At 36.5% G+C, this 18,414-nt stretch overlaps 3 protein-coding genes across 3 annotated transcripts; all 3 read right to left on the bottom strand.

The window, feature by feature from the left end:
* Positions 1-109: 109 nt before the first annotated feature.
* Positions 110-10,589, bottom strand: LOC134674682 (required for meiotic nuclear division protein 1 homolog). Its single transcript, XM_063532806.1, has 8 exons — positions 10,108-10,589; positions 8,862-9,020; positions 8,430-8,507; positions 8,217-8,294; positions 7,317-7,443; positions 6,970-7,125; positions 5,081-5,244; positions 110-241 (listed from the first exon to the last, which is right to left on the bottom strand). The coding sequence occupies exons 1-8, from the start codon at positions 10,476-10,478 to the stop codon at positions 145-147; spliced, it is 1,230 nt and encodes a 409-aa protein (XP_063388876.1). The 5' UTR covers positions 10,479-10,589; the 3' UTR covers positions 110-144.
* LOC134674681 (titin homolog) lies at positions 1,237-5,090 on the bottom strand. Its single transcript, XM_063532805.1, has one exon. It carries the CDS (start codon positions 5,059-5,061, stop codon positions 1,954-1,956), a length of 3,108 nt encoding a protein of 1,035 aa, XP_063388875.1. The 5' UTR covers positions 5,062-5,090; the 3' UTR covers positions 1,237-1,953.
* A 169-nt stretch (positions 10,590-10,758) lies between the features above and the next one.
* On the bottom strand, positions 10,759-17,833 carry LOC134674297 (crossover junction endonuclease EME1). The gene is made up of 10 exons (XM_063532326.1): positions 17,599-17,833; positions 17,382-17,474; positions 14,619-14,810; positions 13,991-14,121; positions 13,271-13,444; positions 12,499-12,739; positions 11,899-12,004; positions 11,387-11,469; positions 11,123-11,235; positions 10,759-10,966 (listed from the first exon to the last, which is right to left on the bottom strand). The coding sequence occupies exons 1-10, from the start codon at positions 17,642-17,644 to the stop codon at positions 10,811-10,813; spliced, it is 1,335 nt and encodes a 444-aa protein (XP_063388396.1). The 5' UTR covers positions 17,645-17,833; the 3' UTR covers positions 10,759-10,810.
* Positions 17,834-18,414: the final 581 nt, after the last annotated feature.

Below are 18,414 nucleotides of genomic sequence, written 5' to 3'. Positions count from 1 at the left end.
GGGGGATGTTTTGTCTGTGTTCGGGACTATCACCTTTTGCGTTTAACTGACAGGCTGATATCGTCTGGCGGACTGTTAGTCAGTCGTCCCCTTTAAATTATATCTCTTTCACAATCAATTCTCTTTGGTCTGAGGCTAAGCTCCTCAGGTATCCAATATGGAGAGATCTTGGAACATGTACTCTTCCGACTCGTCCGCGAAGGCTGAGCGACCTCGCCGCCGCTCGGTTGTTTTTGATAACCTAAGTGAGTAAAAGGAGATTACGTAGGTTGTATTGAATCATACTTTTAGCGGATCAATCGCGAATTTATTTTGAAGTCTATGAAAATCACTTCGTGTTTTCACTAACTCAATAAAACGGATCATCAGATATCTCGGAGAGCCCAAGGTGCTCAAAAACTAGAGATGCACCGGATATTCGTTTAATATCCAGTATCCGGCCTATCCGGCCAATATTTTAATATCCGGCCGGATACCGGATAGTAACATTGCTTTATATCGGAGTAAAAAAATTGGATTTAAGATACAATCACATCGTACTTATTGTTTTAAAATAATAAACATTCCACTGACTTGCACGCGCACTCATTTCGAACCTAGAATTCATAGAAATGTGTGTCCGCAGGAACGTTCACTTGGAAACAGGTCAAACCTACACAATGCGCACCTGAAAAACCGAAATGTAGGCAGGCGTGGCTCACTCCGCGATTTCGTCGCTATGCTACTACATGTAGCTAAAAGTACATCCGTTCGGCCCCAATTTTGGGGTTTGCCATATGCCGCGCGTGGCGCTGTCGCCACCTAGCGGCCATATCTGTGCTGATCATAACAGACGCGTTTTGTTAGGGAGTGAGTCTTCTGTACCTAGTACTATTATTTATTCTGTGATGTAGGTATAGTTCCGGCGGCCGGATACCGATTATTCGGCCGATGGTCTGACCGAATATCCAGTATCCGGCCAACAACTATCCGTTGCATCTCTATCAAAAACACCTGAACTGGCATTCTAGTGCCCCGATAATAGGAGTGTGTTCAGATATTTGTTAGCACCTTGGCCGCCCTGATATATCTGATGCCGACTGTACATTCGATGTATATATGTATGTTAATATATATGTATGTTAGTCTGTAAGGTATTTGTAATATGGGCCTTGTTGCCTGAATTAAATATCTAAATAAATAAATAAATAAATAAATATAGGGGTCTATTGGAAGGAATTATACAAAATACATAGATTATTTTTACATTTTTATTAATATTCAACAAGATACCTATATCTAATGCATAATCTACTATACATTCTACATTATAAGCAAATATTAGACTACATTCTATATTTTATTTTTAACGATACTTACTGAAAGCCTATTACAATTTTATTAGTCATTAATCCTATTAATTATATGTGCTATAGATAATACAAGTATACATAGAGTTATTTCTACAATGGCATCGTATTTAGGAAATATACTACATATACCTACTTATACGAACAACATATAAAACCTCAAAATGCGCGTTTTCCCAGAGATACGACTAGATCGAATTATTGCCCCCAAAAACCCCCATATAGCAAATTATATCGAAATCGTTAGAGCCGTTTCCGAGATCCCCGAAATATATATAGATATCCAAGAATTGCTCGTTTAAAGGTATTAGATTAGATTAGGTATGTACTTACGTATCTAGTTACATATACATTAATTTCATTTACAACAAAAACAACAACATATAAATATTATTACATGTGTGAGAATTGAAGAAAATTGTACAAAGTTTTACATGCTACAAATATTTGAATATGACTAATATAACAACTATAACCATAAATATAGTTAGAATAACCTAACTCTATAGTGGAGAGCGAATAACCAGTCAACCTATTCACGCCATTATAAGCTTTAACTCTCTATAAATAAGTAGCTTAATTTCGAAACAATGATAGCAAATTATTATAAGCGCTCTCTACCTACATACATCATTTGTCCATCCCACTCACAATCGCGCCGTCTCACTCGCTCCATTCCTCCCGCTTTCATCTCACTGGAACGTTTCAACTCCACTAATTCCATCACTGGTTCAGACTTCACTTCTATCAAGGGTGGCACAGCCGTTGATTTCAACCCTTTCTCAATTTTCATCCCTAATGATTCAACCCTTTCTTGTTTTACCTCTGGTGTTTCGAAATCTGTAAATATATTTTTTTCGTTACATTTTACATCTTTTTCTTTCTCCGAGTTTAAATCTACTAAAGGCTTCTCATCCTCCTTACGTTTAATACCTTTGATCTCTGCCAGACTAAAATCTAATTGTTTTTCTTTTATGCGTTTAACATCTGTAACATTGATATTACGCTCAGTTACTACCATCGGTTTAGATTCTAATTGCTTAGATTTATTAGCATCTTCGATTTTATACTCATCTTTTATTATCTGCTTAGATTCATCTGTAACATCCTTGTTTTTATGCTCATTTTTGCTCATCTGCTTAAGATTTTTGTGCTTCGATTTTAAGTCTTCGTCTATCATTGCCAACTGTTTCATCTCTTTTCCTAGCTCTGCTACGCGTTTCATCTGCACTACACGTAGCTCTACTATACGTCTTTCGACATCTTGCCTCACAGCCTTTCTTTCTTTATCTGTCATTGTTTCCATATCTACTATACGCTCTGGCATTTTTTCTGCATTTGCAGGTCCAAAATCAACGCCACCTTTATCTATTTTAAATTTTACATCGGTTGTATTCTCTGTCTTTGTTAAAATCTCCTTTTTATCTGCCGTTTTTAAATTCGTCTCGCTTTCCGTCTGTGTGGATTCCTTTCTTGGCACAATACCTAATGCCTCTAGAACTTTCAAATCTTCTTCGCGTTTATTCTCCTTCATTTGTATCAATTCTGCTTCTTTCATGTTTGCAACATGATCGAACTCTTCATTAGATACCAACGCTGCAACACGTTGCAAATTTGCCATGCGATCTAATTCTTCTCTCCTTTTTATTTTTGCCTCATGTTTTGCTTTTGCCTTGCGTTCCATTTCTGCCGCACGTTTTATTTTAGCCTCTCTTTCTGACTCTACTGCTTTTCCCATTTTTATTTCAGCCAGTTTCTCAGTCAACTGTTCTGCATTTGGCTCAGTGCTTATGTTCACATCCGCCTTTACTTCTGTAACTTGTTTTACATCCGAATCTGGGTGCATCTGTTTAACTGAATTTAAATTGTTTGGTTGTACCTTTAACTTTTCCACATGTCCGTCAATCTCACTCTCTTTCTGTGTCACGTGCTTCTTTGGCACAATACCCAACTCTTCTAATAGTTGCATCTCTTCTGCGTGTTTCAAATCCGGTGTATTATCTACATCGACATCAATTTTTACCTGTGTAACGCCATTTGGCTCTGCATTGCGTACCGTCGCTATTATGCGTTGTAATCTTGCAACACGCTCTAATTCCTCCCTACGTTTCTTTCTTGCCTCGTTATATATATTTGTCTTACTTTCTGCTTCTTGATTTTTATTAGCTTCTTTTTGTGTATCTTCTATCAATTCGTTCATTGATTCACTTTCTTTCTGTGTCGTCTGTTCTGCATTAGCCCCTGTTTCTAGATCTACAATCGGGTCCACTTCTTTTATTTCTAATATTGAAATGGTTCGTTTCACTGGATCCGCAACTTCCTCTTTCACATCTGTTTTTGGTTTGACCTCTTTGACTAAATTAATATCGATCTCTGGGTTAAGGTTTGCCTTTCCCTCTGATTCCAACTTTCTCACACTATCCTTTTCAGTACCTTCATGTCTTGGCAAAATACCCAATTCCACCAAAAGTTTAATTTCCTCTTTACGTTTCATCTCAACAGTTTGATTCAACTTTGCCTGTTTTATTTCCGAGATGCGATCTAATTCTTCCTTTCGTTTCATCTTTTCTTGACGCTCTATTTCCGCCAAACGTTTTTTCTCTACCTTCTCCAACTCTGCTTTAAGATTTAATTCTCTTAAATATTTCATTTTTATCTCACGTTCTAATTCAGCCTCTCGTTCTAATTGTGCAGCATGTTCAATTGCTGCTTTCAGTTTAGCTTCTGCCTCAAGCTCTAAATTCACTAAACGGTGTATCTCTAAAATGCGTTCCTCTTTCGACATACGCTCCAACTTTGCTATTCCTTCATACTCGATTTGTTTCTTATTTGCCAGTGCCTCATTTACTGTTTCCACTTTGGTCAGTTGTTTTTCATCTACACTCAAACGATCTATACTTGAATTGAGCTCTGGACTTATACTCAACTCTTTTAAAACATTTATATCCTCATCACGTTTTATTTCTTTCTCATCCAAATTCACTTGTTTCATCTTAGCCACACTGTCCAATTCAGGCGCACGCACAAGAGCCAGTATACGTTGCAATCTTGCCACGCGATCTAATTCTTCTCTTCGTTTTATCTTTGCTTGCCGTTCGTTTTCTGCTAATCGCTCCATTTTTGCTAATCTTTCTATACCTGCTTGTTCTAAGTCGACGTGTTTTATATCAGTATCGGTGTTTATAGCCTCTACTTTGACCTCTGTCGGTGGTTTCTTTTCTGCAACTGTTTCTGGTGTTGCCAATTTCACTGTCCCTTTTTTCTCTAATCCTATTTGGTTGGCTCCTACATCAATACCATCACTATTTTCTATTTGCTTTTCTTTCATATCATTACCTTTTTCAATCACACCCAGCGCATTCATCCCTTTTACATTATTAATTCTTGCTACTGTCCCATCCGTCACTTTCATTCCATCTCTCACAATACCTTCCATATTTGCCATTCTCATCCTCTTTACTTGCATATATTCCTCTTTTACTTCAATATTCACGTTCATCATATCGTCTTTCATTTCACGCACCTTTTTACCATCTACACTATCAATCGCCTGTATCATAACATCCTCACTATTTTTTGTTTCACTCACACCTACAATATTATGTTTCATTGCATCCGCATTACTTTTAATTTCACTGACACCTTCCATCTCATCTACACCACTTATTTCTGCACTATCAATCCCGCTCACACCTATTCCATCTCCCTTCATCCCATGGTCCGTTCCTCACCTGTCCAGCACGTATCGCTCGAAGACATGCAGCAGCTCGAAGCAGACTTCAGCCAGGATGAGGGCGATGACCATCCACTCGAGCCGGACGTGGTGACGGTCCGCCGCCCATGAGGAGAGCAGCTCGAGGAGTTCCACGCAGTGGGATAGGCGCTCGTTCAGTACCTGGAGAATAATATATTATATTATATTATAAGCTTATACGGTGTCCCACTGCTGGGCAAAGGCCTCCCCCCTTGATTTCCATTTGTCTCGATTTTGGGCAATCTCCGGCCAGTCGTTAAGATATGCGTCCAGGTCGTCCCGCCATCTCCGTCTGGGCCTACCACATCCTCGCCCGGAGAATAAAAATAAAACAAAGTTTTACTATCAATTTAGCGCAAATAAACATTTGAAATTAGACAGATGCGCACATAAATATGTAGTAATAGTGTATAATTAATTAATTGTTTTTTGTTTGGAAAGCGAACCACCTTAAAGGTTGGAGCGCATTCAGAACCCGGGACTATAAAATAGTACCTACTAACTAAGGGCGCATGAAGTCCCTTTGAAAACCTCATATGCTAATATCATATTGAATTGATAAATCTTATTTTTCGCTTTTATTCCCGTTCGCAAAATCCCCGATTCTGATGTCCGGCTTGGCAAATTTTTTTTTAGCCTGGTTTAGTGTCCCACTGCTGGGCAAAGGCCTCCCCTCCTTTCCTCCACTCAACCTCCACAAATGGTATTATTAGACAAAAAAGAAAACTGAGACAGAAGGACATTTTGTGAATGTGATTTTTGGCGGATGGGGCATTTTCTAATTACAATTAAATAGGCCCATTTGAAGAGTTCGAATGGATGATTTTGTGCCAATATTTTTTTTTACTTTGTGAATTAAATATGCTAGTGTCCAGTAGAATTGACACATGAGACAATGATGTTCTCGCTTGATTATATTGTTTAATTTAATTTTAGTTTTGGACACTTGGAGACCTTATACATCTCTAAGTACATATTTATTTATTTGATTTTTATTTTTGATTGTACATACCAATATTTTTAATGTTTCTGACACTTAGAGACCTTTACATCTCTAAGTCAACTTAGGCTAGTAATTATGTGAAGCTATATTGTCTTTTTATGTAACATATGAGCACAAAATGCCGTGTCTTACAGCTACATGTTATTACTATTTTAATATTAATATAGGCCGGTAGCTTGAACATGTCATGCTCGCTTAAAAGTCTTTGCTTACGGTGGCGTCGTTGATCGGGTCGCCACTTTCCCGAATGAAGGTTGAGGGAGGCGATGGCTGAGATACGCGTCATACTCGTGAACGGGTGCTGTTTGTGGAGACTGGTCTGTTTAAGCTAACACGAGCTATTATACTTAGTAACTTAATTTTTATTAATTAATTACAGTGAGACGCCTCATTCTGTTCTCGTATGTTTCTTTTCTCTTAATGAATGTATTAATTATACAGGATATTGACTCTTGGAGATCCTATACATCTCTAAGGATAACTTGATAAACTATATAATCTTATAGTTCTGACACCTAGAGACATTTACACCTCTAAATATTATAGATTTTTTTGTGTTTTTTTATCTGTATTTTGTATGTAATTCGACATTAAGAGACCATATACATCTCTTAGTAATTGTAATACGTTAGATTGAATTGTTAGTTTTATTTTATAAAATTGTTGATGTTATTATTTTTGCTTTTATGTAAATTCAATGTTGACGTGTAAAAGTGCCCTTGTAGCCTATTTGCTGAATAAATGTTGATATTTGATATTTGATATTTGAATACCCTTGTTTAACAGGTCTTTTAAAAACAGATAAAACCTAATTGGTATTCTAAATTTCATATTTCACAATTTATATTATTTTAAATAGTTACCCGTGTCCTCCGGGGTATGGTGAAGTAGGCTACGGTGTTCGAGTACAGTCGCTCCAGCCTTTCTTCTTCCCAGTACACATCGGGTGTATCCAGGAGATCTGATTCCACGTTGATGCGATGCCGGAGGGAGAACAACTCGCCTAGCTTGCGGACCACCTGTAAAAGGGATGCATAATTTATGTAAGTATGTAGGGCCTGTCCTGTCCGGAGGTGGACAGAAAAGGTGACCAAATGGAAGGGGCCCCAGGCCCAGGGCTTCTAGAAAGAGAGGACATCCACTAGCCAGGTAGGACGAGATTTTTGCCACTGCAGTAATTTTTCCACTTTTAAATTTATTCTAAGCTTACCTCCTTTTTGTCGAGATGTGTAGTGCCGTCCTGCTCCATGGTGCGGGTGTGGGCTCTGGCGGCGGCCGCCAGCGCCTCCAGCCGCGCCTCCCACGCGCCCAGCCGCGCCGACTGCGCCATCGCGTGACTGCCAAAAATACGACTATCACTTATAGATGGTCAAGCAAATCTTGTCAGTAGAAAAAGGCGCGAAATTCAAATTTTCTATGAGACGATATCCCTTCGCGCATACATTTTTCAAATTTGCCGCCTTTTTTTACTGACAAGATCTGCTTGACCAACTACATTTCATTTTACCCTTTGTACGCCACGCCTATCATGCGCGGTGCGTTATTGTGAACCTTACTGGAATGCACTGTAGATTGATATTGGGCTGTGGCCGCGCGCGTCAGTTGACGTCTTGGGTTAAATTTTGAAACAGACAACAAGGCTTATAATTTATAATACAAAGTTTATTATTGGCGTCATTGCTCGTAACATAGTCCGTGGTGCTCATGACAAAGTGTGATATACGGCAAATGATGATGATGGAATTTCCTTTTGCAGGGTTGCTGCTTTTGACTCACAGATTGATTTAGGAAGGGGAGCCAACCGGATTTTTGATGCAAAATTTTGACTTAAGGGGGGGTGCCCCCCGAAATTTGTATAAAAAAATAGTTTTGTCTTGTCTTGTTTCTTTTTAAAAATAAAAGAATGTCACCTTTAAGTAAAATGAGCCAACTTAAGGATTTAAGGTAGTTTCCCTCCAGGGCCTGACATATCTTTCCACACTGTATATTGAGTGTTAGAAATCAAAATTAGAGTATTCAGTCATAATGCGAGTAATGACACATATCTCTTATGAGTAATGAAACATATTATATGGGTACTAAAACTGAGGCAATGGGGGAAATGTCTTACCTAAATGTATATTTTTCTAAAGAGTTATCTCTATTGGGTGCCATGACGAAATATGACTCCTGTAAATTGCACTTCTTTCTGAAAATACAAAAAAAAACTATTAGCATCCAGTATTAATATAATGAGTATAGAAATAGAAAATATAATAATCATACTCAATAGTTATTCAAATAAAGTGACTCAAATACAAGACAGAATTTAGTGTCAACTTACGCATTGGGCTGGTACACATATGTCATGATTTCTTTCTCTCTTTCCACCACATCCCGAGGGTAGCTCTCCATTTCATACCTGAAACAACAAGATAAACTCCTAAATTTATTGAAATTGAGAAACTACTACAATACCTTTTGTCAAATGTGGCGTTCCATGCGTAAAGCTACCTTCTAGCGGTTGGCGCCTAAGTCGTTTAGCACTGCTTTATAGTTCGTTTTTTAGCATTAAAAAAATAATATGCGATCTTGACGTCTTTTAATTAAAACGCTTTTTAAAATAATTAACAAAATACTTATGAAAGCAAAAGAATGTAAATAATCATAGGTATATGATTCATAACTGTTACATATTTGCCGTGACTTATTTGAAGTGTTTTTCAATAAAAACACATAAATAATATCAATATAAGTATATAAAATAGAAACAAACCTCCGGACAAAGTCCAGTACATTGCTGGCTTCAAGCTGTGTGCAGTTCCAGAAGACGACAGCCCCCTCCTTAAAGAAAATTATTTCCCGCGGCTCCGAGCCTACTGTGTATACTGCATTCGCTATCACCACATCATCGTCAATCTCTTGAGCTTTTAATCTGAAATCACAGATTAAATCAACTACAGATGGTTAGTACCCGATTCGCCTGATTTTTGTTTCGCCGTATTCCTGTTTTGCCGGATTTACTTCAGCATGTCACAATCCGAGTGTATGAGAATCCGGCGAAACATATAAAACAATTTCACACAATTTCACGGTAATAGGCTCTCCCATACTAATTTGGTTTGGGAACAAGCTACCTTGTTGCATTTACACTTATGGCAATGTGCTCTATATGAGTAATTTAAAGATACAACCATAATATTCATTTGAATCCTATTATAAATCACTACCTTCTGACATGATGAAGATTATCAAACTGCACAACAGGACTTAATTGCGTATTTAAGTTAAAAAGTTTTAGTTTTAAGTTATTAGTTGTGCATTTTGATAATGTTTAATAATCGTGAAAGTTTAAATCAGTATGATGAAGATTATTGATAAAAAACTATCCTATTTTCTATCCCAAGCCCCAATTTATATCCATACCAAACTGTATTTAAATTGGACAGACAAAGTTACTTTCGGTTTTATAAAATTAATAGAGATTGTTTTTTGGCAACTAGCCAATTTATATTTGCAGACATAATTTCCAATTACGAATAGTTTGAAACAATGGACTATAAAAATCTATAAAAGTAGTATAATGAGACATCAATCCTAAATACGTAATTAGCCAAATAGGTAAGTTGGCACAGATATACAGTGTGCACACAGGAGCAATAAAAATAGTTAATATTGTATAGTCATTGCCACACAATGTGACCTATTTTTATTGTGTTTATATGTTGCAGTCGAGCACTGCTTTACTGGTTTAGGGCCCCCCCACATCTGGCGTCTTTCGAGCGTCGGCGTCTACAATTCTATGGCCGCTGCTCGATGCAACGTCCACGCAGCGTCGACGCAACTGCGCAGCGACATCATTTTCCATAGCGCTGACCAGACGCCGACAGACACCGACGTTCGAAAGACGCTAGATGTGGGGGGGCCCTTAAATGCAAAAATTGTAGGTAAGAAAATACATGTGACAAAATATGATGATGAAATACATGATAAATCTTTGAAATTAAACATAATATTCTTACGTTCCAGGTTCATACAGCTTCTGCTCAAGCAGGGCTTCCTTAAGACCCTTCAGGTCATACGCGTTCGCAGTCGCGTACGCCAAAGCCAAGTAATGCCCCTCTTTTTTACTAACATCTTCTAAGACTGCTTTCTTGTATATCGTCTTCTTTTTAACCGGACTAGTCGCGTTTTCCAAAGCTATCACCGGCTGTATAGAATCTGAACTGTAGCCTCTAACTCCTAGTTGACGGGATAAAGAAAATATACCGGCTTGGTAAAGAGAATTGTGCTGTTTCAACGACGTTAGGTTCGCTAGTGGTTTTAGCGAAATGTTCATAGCAAACGCGCTCCGCGTCGGAATTAATATAATTCTAGATAAAAACACAGACATCTTGATATTTCTTCACATTTACGGGTAATGTAACTTAATATTAATTGCGATTCAAGATATTATTACATAAAATGTATGGTTATCTGCTTATTTTGAAGTTTATGAAGTTTTTTGACATTAAGATCATTATTGCCAGAGTATAAAATAACTAAAGGCGACCATTCATGGTACGACTATATAGCAATTTTGCTACGAATTTTATACAAAGAAATTCAGAATCTGTGATAATGATAACCATTCAAGGATGTTAACAAAAAAAAACACAAGAAAACAAATCATAACGTAAAAACAATATTTATTCCTCTTACATGATTTACAAACAACATAACTTATCAGTCTATTAATACGTCTCCATCTTCAGCAGTAAATAATATTCGTAATTTTCTAGCAAACTCGGGCCCAAGACGACGACTTTTTGATCCGGGGACTCCCGTTCTTGAAACTCCTATATCAGCCAAATCATTTACTCCATTCGGAAGTTGCAGCGCCTGTAACGACCAAAACAATTCAAATAATTTAAAAACTACCATTTCTACTACTGACATAAGCAATAGCAACACTGAAGTTTTTTTTTAATAAGCTGAAATAGAAAAGGCAACGGAACTGGAATAGCTTGTTGCCAAACAGCCAAAAATAAAATTTACCTGATAAAGGGCAAGAGGTGATTTGTATTGCCCGCAGACAGATCTAGAAGTTTCTAAACTGGATCCAGGAAGCACAGCTATCATTTGCTGCCATAATCTACTAGCTCCATTCCCTGGTAACAAAACACTAGGTTATTGCAGATATTTATGTACATAATTTATATTAGTCACTACTCTTTGTTTTTTAATGAGTTCTCTATATTTTATAAAGCCAAAATATAGGGTCCTAAATTAAAAAAAAAAAATTATATACTAAAAACTTACCATCTTTATCAACAGGAACGCATTTCTTGTTGTCACCTCTCATGTAGAACTCGGCTTGTTCGTCGAAGCGTCGCTTTATTTTCCTTAATAACAAAACAAGGTAAGTAAGTACTCTTTATGACCCCAAAGTCCAAAATTAAGTAGGTAAGTAAGGAAATTCGAGCGATTGAGAAATGTCTATTTTTAGGGTTCCGTACCCAAAGGGACCCTATTACTAGGACTCCACTGTCCGTCCATTTGTCTGTCACCAGGCTGTATCTCATGTACCGTGATAGCTAGACAGTTGAAATTTTCACAGATGATGTATTTCTGTTGCCGCTATAACAAGTGCTAAAAAGTATGGAACCCTCGGTGGGCGAGACCGACTCTCACTTGTCCGGTTTTTATTTTCTAGAGTCACGATCTAGTGGAATGTTGTCCGCCGTATGTCCGTTAAGGACGCAACTATAAGTGAGAGCGAGAAAGATACAGCTTATAAATCTTATAATTCAAAATAATAAACAATTGCTTACCTGTATGGTTCCTCGGCTATTGCCTTGGTGAATTGTACAATAAGTAGAGCCAGTTCATTTGGCGTGTCTACCAACGCTGCATCACACCCGGCGGTCACCAGCAGATCTGAAATAGAAAAACTTATTTTAACCACACCAACTGTTAAAGGCTCTCTTGATTGTTCAAAAACTGATAGCAAAGTTGCATTTTATTCACGTGTGAGGCAAAGTATAGCAACATCATAGGTTTTATCTGCCTCTAGTTTGGTTCTAAGAGATTTGGCATAAAGCGCTAGCACCCAAGCCACAGAATTCCAAAAAAAAAACATTAATTTGACACGTTTCTTAGGATTTTCAGGAAAACCAATGCTGGCCATCTGTAAAATACTTCGGCCAACCCCAATAGCTGACTACTGAGGTATACTGCATTCATAAGTTGGATCAGATACCGCAATGTAATGAAAATTGCATGCAAGTTCTTAAAAAGTGGCAACACTGTAGTGTCGTCCCTTTCAAACCAATTTATATAAGAAAACGGGACGACACTACAGTGTGCAACTTTTTAATTTCTACTCTTTTTTGCCAAGCTGTAAACCGCGCTTTATAACGGGGATGGATTACCTGTCAAAGCCATTTCAAGTTCAATTTCCGTGATCAAATCTTTACTATTCTGCCTCCGATTCGCCGCTTTAAAATAGTCCTTAACCCCGTGTACCACCAATGTGACTTCGCACTCCGCAAGCACTGCCGCTTGTTTAACATGTGGCGATAGAGATCGGTTGCGGACGAGAGACGATATGACTGCCATTGTGGTTGTGTATAACGCTCGGCCACAACGTTGCCGGGCGGGCGATAGTTCTACCTACAACATTAAAATATTATACAGGTTGAAATTTTAAGGCCTGTCCAGACGGGAACAATTTTTCACCAATCTGATTAAATTGTCCGATCAAATCAAGTGGTGCGGAACCATACGCCAATATGGCCACTTTCACCAATTTTAAATTACTGGTGATATTTAAGCGCTCTACATTACAGAAATGCCCCCAAACGCGAATACTAGCGTCACAAATTGGTATTCTTGCGTTCGCACCACATTTTATCGGTAATATCGGTCATAATCGGCGGTTGAATTCGGCGGACCAATGGCGTTTGCGTCCGCACGGCTTGATTTGATCGGACAATTTAATCAGACTGGCGAAAAATTGTCCCCGTCTCCCGTCTGGGGACGCCTTTAACCACCAGCCATATTCTGCGTAGTGACTTTACATACTGACAAGTTTTATTATGGGACCAATGCTGAAATCCCGAAAAAATTTTGGCTGTTTCATACATTACGGTTTCCGGCTGATGTGATACCGCTGATTTCTATGGGATGGGAGCAAGTACCAACCTGTCCATTAGCGGCCGTTAGCGCCCTCGGAACCCTCCGACTCCACATGACCAGGGCCGGTTCGCACAGGTCTTTAATAACCTCGATCTTGGCACCGACCGCACTCGCCTCTCGGCTCACGTCAGCGCAGTACCATTGCTCGAGCAGGGATGGGTGCATCTCTATGTGCATGAACTGAAACAATAATAAAAGGTTTGAAAACTTTAACACTATTTCCTCGAAAGATTGGTTTAGTTTTAGTTTACTTATCTCTCAATAGAATGTTCATAGTTAATGTAAAAGAATACATAAGCAATTATTTACAAAGCAAATAATTCAATTACAATTAATATTATAGTTTAGGAGTAGTTATATACAATGGTATATAAATCCATCACAAAATATTAGGCATGTCAAAATATTCAAATAACAAATCAATGTCAAATATAATAAATGATAATAATGAAATAAATATGCAAGGTGGCTCTGTGTTGACCGGCATAAGATAAGATAAGAATAGCCTTTATTGACCAAAATAGAATTAGTACATATTGCATTTACATAAATTCACATTTCATTTATCATTATATTAGTTTCAATATCTTTCCTAATAATTTTTTTTTTAAATATATTTTAATGTCATTGTTTTTAATATTTTAGTCTGCCTTCTTGGCATAGGCCTCCTCCAGCTCTCTCCACGTGTCTCTATCCTGTGCCGGCATAATAAGAATAAAATATTACCTTCATGCACTCTCCGGGCTTGTAGACCTTGTTGGCTTCAGCGGCAGCTGCCTTGGCTGCTCGCTCCTGAGCCAACTTCTGCTTCTTGGCTTCCACATCAGCTTTCTTCCTGCTTTTAGCATCTTTGCTTTCTAAACAGAAAGGAAATATCTAGATGAGTTAAAGCCTTACCCCGTGATATATGATATGATCATTATCAAGAGGATGCTAGTGAATAGAATCAGGCGTTACTTTGTGGAAATCCATATTAATTAATACCAAAATATTACTTTGCTAATCCGCGTAAGCAAGTAAGTATAACAGGTTAGCACTGATTGACTAGCAAGTTATCTTTTACGCGGATTAGCAAAGTAATATTTTGGTTTTAATTCAAGACATATAAGGTGATAGTTTTTATAATAGAATTCAGTTATTATTTAAATAGCAGAGGCTAGTAAATATAGAAGATGCTAATGTTCAGCAAAGTGAGATTAAAAAAATTAAGTTAAAATATGAGGGCTAATTATATCTACTTTTTCATTTAGTATTTTTTTAGGGGCATATCACAGTCCCTTCCAGCAAAAAATGGGAGAAAGAAAAGATTTGTGTAATAACTTCTTTACTCAAAGTAAATATTTAGAAAACTCACCAGCTCCTCTCTTACTACCGCTAGAGCATTCCGACCCTCCGTATCCGCTAGAGCTGGTACCAGAGGAGTTAGTACTCCCAGAACTTAGACTGGCCACTGGCACAGTAGAGCTCCCGGAGCTCAAAGTGGCCACGGGCCCGCTCAGCTGGACCGGAGGCAGGTCTTCATATGGGTCGCTGTAGGGTGACCGGTCTGTGGAAATATGGAAATAGTAGTTTGTGTTACAAGGGATCAAAATGATATATTTCCGTCAAGGGCGTACATTGAATCCTGAATGAAGCGATGGATTCTAAAGTAGAATCGAGAGCGTAATGAGGGATTCAAGTGTTAACGCCCAAGACGAAATAATTTTGATACCGTGTGACACATACTGCTTTTCACATCAACTACGAGGAAAATAAAAAATAAAAAAATCTTAATGTTGACACAATGTGATGTTAAAACAGATTATTTAAGCTAAAAAAATAATGTACAAATGAATGTAAGAACAGTGTGCTTGAACAGAAAAGTGTCACTTTGATCCCTCCTAGCAAGGAAGAAAAGTGCCACTTTGATCCCTCCTAGCAGGGAAGCAAAAGCTCTTTTCCGAATAGGTGGTGTGAAAAAGTTTTTTTATGAAGGTTACTCCTGGTGATTTTAGCAAGGTAGATACTGCCAATGTCAAAGCTGAGGGCTGCGGCTCGCAGTCTGCGCCAGTCTATCAATGCAAGCTCCTGATGACACTCTCCAGTACGGAGTGAAACATGTCAAGCGCTTTTCAACTTAAAATATGTGAGTGACCCGTTTTTAATAAGTATATTTAAAATGTCAAAGTTGTAGCATTTGACCAAAAATTGTTTTAATTTTTTATTTGTACAACATTTTGTTGGTTGTTTCGAGTACAATTAGAGATGGGTAGGGGTGAGTAAATACTGAGTATTTACTCGATATTTACTCAAAGCACCCGATAAATACCCGTATTTACTCATTTAGGTGGGTAAAAACGATTGCTTATAAAATATTCAAAAAGTGAGATTTAAGAACAAAATTGTCTTTTATTGAAGAGTGCTAACGTGTATTAACAATATCTATAAAATAAAAAGCATATAGGACGCTTAATTTAGGAAAAAAGGTAATTATTAGTGAGAGTCAAATTGTGATAATGCAAAGTTAACAATTTTGTTTTAAATAAGAAGGTATTTACTTTAAAAATATGGTACTTAAATTCTATTGATGTTCTAGATAACTGCATGTCGCGCAAAAAGTGCGTGTTTACGCGGCACTTACGACCTTTTATTAAGGGTTTTTTAAAGAAAACTCAAAAATGGCTCAACCGATGATGTTCAAAATATTGTTTTTTGTACTCTATTATACGGCTAATCTCCCGATATGTTTTCATATTTTTTCTGAACTTTGGTTCTAAAGTTATAGAGAGATAAACATTATTTTGGCCTTTCGAAACGGTTTTTTTTCCAAAATATTCAATTTATCCAAAAATGTTCTTAGATACATACCAGTTATTTTTAAAGACCCATTTAATGATGTGCAACACGTTGGTGGTTTCTGAATTTTTTTTTGTGACAATTAGTTACATGTATGGAGTGCCCCTCTTAAAAATACATTTCTTACAATTTTGAGTACTTAATTCAGTAGCGGCTTACAAAATACACCTATATTTCAAATTTATATGCCCCTTTCAGCACTCTAAATAGTTTATACCCACCAATTTGGGTATAAACGAGTAAATACGGGTATATTGAGTAAATACTGAGTATTTACTCGGTATTTACCCGTGAGTATTTACTCACTACCCATCTCTAAGTACAATATTCTATTGTGCAATTTGAGCATCCATTGGATTATATGACTCTTATTATGCAAATATTTAAAACGACTTTTACATGTAGGTACTTGCATTGTGAACTTTTTCATTATATTTTATTTGGGTGCGTATCGATGGCTATAAACATTTTTATTATAATATCAGTTGCAATAACGCTTATTTAGTATAATTATTAAATGATATAACAACACTTAATATATTTTCATATGACATAAATTATCATTTTATATAAAGATTAATTGATCTAATAACATTTAGCATAACATTCTTCAAGTATAATGCATATTTTCTATAATGAATTTATGATATAAAGTTATTTCATCTAAAGTAGAATTGTTAATATAATGTATTAGATATATAATTCCACGTTTACTATTACACACTACAAAAAACTACTATTTTTACATATAACGAACTGCTATTTACTAAGTAGGTAGGTTAAGAACTGCGACCCCTACACAAAACCAACCGCTACCAGAATACTAGGTTAGGTTAGGTTAAGAACTGCGACCCCTACATAAAACCTACCGCTACCAGAAAAGTAGGTTAGGTTAGGTTAGAATTGCGCCCATTACACAAAACAAACCACTACCTAATCTGCGTTAAACATTCACATATGTCGTCATAAAAATACTTTTACTATAATATTATACCGAATAATGCTTATATAATAATACTTGTATAATAAATGAGCATTATATCACATGATCTTTATAATAAATGAGTGTTATATCAAAAGATAATTATACAAAATGATATGAAAGATTTTAATAATATACCAAATGTATATTATACAAAATGAGTTATTATATTTTCTGAAATTATATTAAATGTTGTTATATCTACAGAAAATATATTAATTATTTTTATATCGATCATTACACACCCATTTTATTTAATATCTTGATTATATAAAGTAAGTAAGCGAAATTCTAACTTACACGGTTCAGTATCAAGTTCCAAATCCTCCTGAGTTAAATCAACACACTCCTCTTTCGCATCATCTTCGTACTTCTTCATAACATCGATGTCCTCTGAAAAAAGTTTGAATGATTTTTTTTTTCTTTTTTTTTCGTAAGTTTGAATGTAACATGCCGCAAATAAGTTAAAATAAACTTAGAAAAATTGATTATATTATTAATATTATAGTATTCTCACCATAGTTACTGTGGTCACTATCATCCGACAATACGTAAACACTCATTTTCAATTCGATTAATTATTAATTATTCGTGAAAACTAGATATTAATTCGCAGTGAAATAATTGTCTTCAAATCCAGTCATTTTCGTAACAAATTTGACATAACTTACAGATGCAATATTTTACCATAAAAGTCTTTATTAATAAAATCTTAAATCTATTATTAAATAAACTTCTTTCTAAATGTAAATAAAAAATAATAGAAACAAGCAAGCCGAACTGTCTCAGCATAACCGAATGCAGTGTTGCCAACTTGGATTTTGAAAAAATGCTAGACTAATGTCTAGATTATGCCAAAGTTTTTTGAAATATCCTAAAAAAAATGCTAATATGTGAACTTGAAATTAGATACTTAAAACACATACATTTTTCAAATTTGCCGCCTTTTTCTACTGACAAGATCTGCTTGACCAACTTTATATAGTCCGTCGACGTCCATCCGTCCACAAAAGTCAAAATTCATATGAAAATATGAACCGCATAAGGCGATGGCGCATATTGTTGCTGCCAAGTTGGTGCAAACTTGGCTTAGACTAAATTATGCTAAAAAATATGCCAGATGCTAAATGGAAAATTTTGGTGCCAAAGCAAATGAAAATATGTCAGATCTGGCATCAATTATGCCAAGTTGGCAACACTGACCGAACGAGTTACTGTTAAACGTCAAAGTGACAAGTGACAGTTATTCATAGTGTTGTCAGGTATAAGAAAACTTTTACCCTGAACAATTATTAAAATACTAAAATAGTCCGACATGAAATTGTGGAAAATT

The sequence above is a fragment of the Cydia fagiglandana genome, chromosome 20 (assembly GCF_963556715.1).
Source record: "Cydia fagiglandana chromosome 20, ilCydFagi1.1, whole genome shotgun sequence".
NCBI classification, from domain to species: Eukaryota; Metazoa; Arthropoda; class Insecta; order Lepidoptera; family Tortricidae; genus Cydia; species Cydia fagiglandana.
The sequence above is the reverse complement of the archived record's forward strand: the minus strand, read 5'-3'. Positions and strand labels throughout refer to the sequence as shown.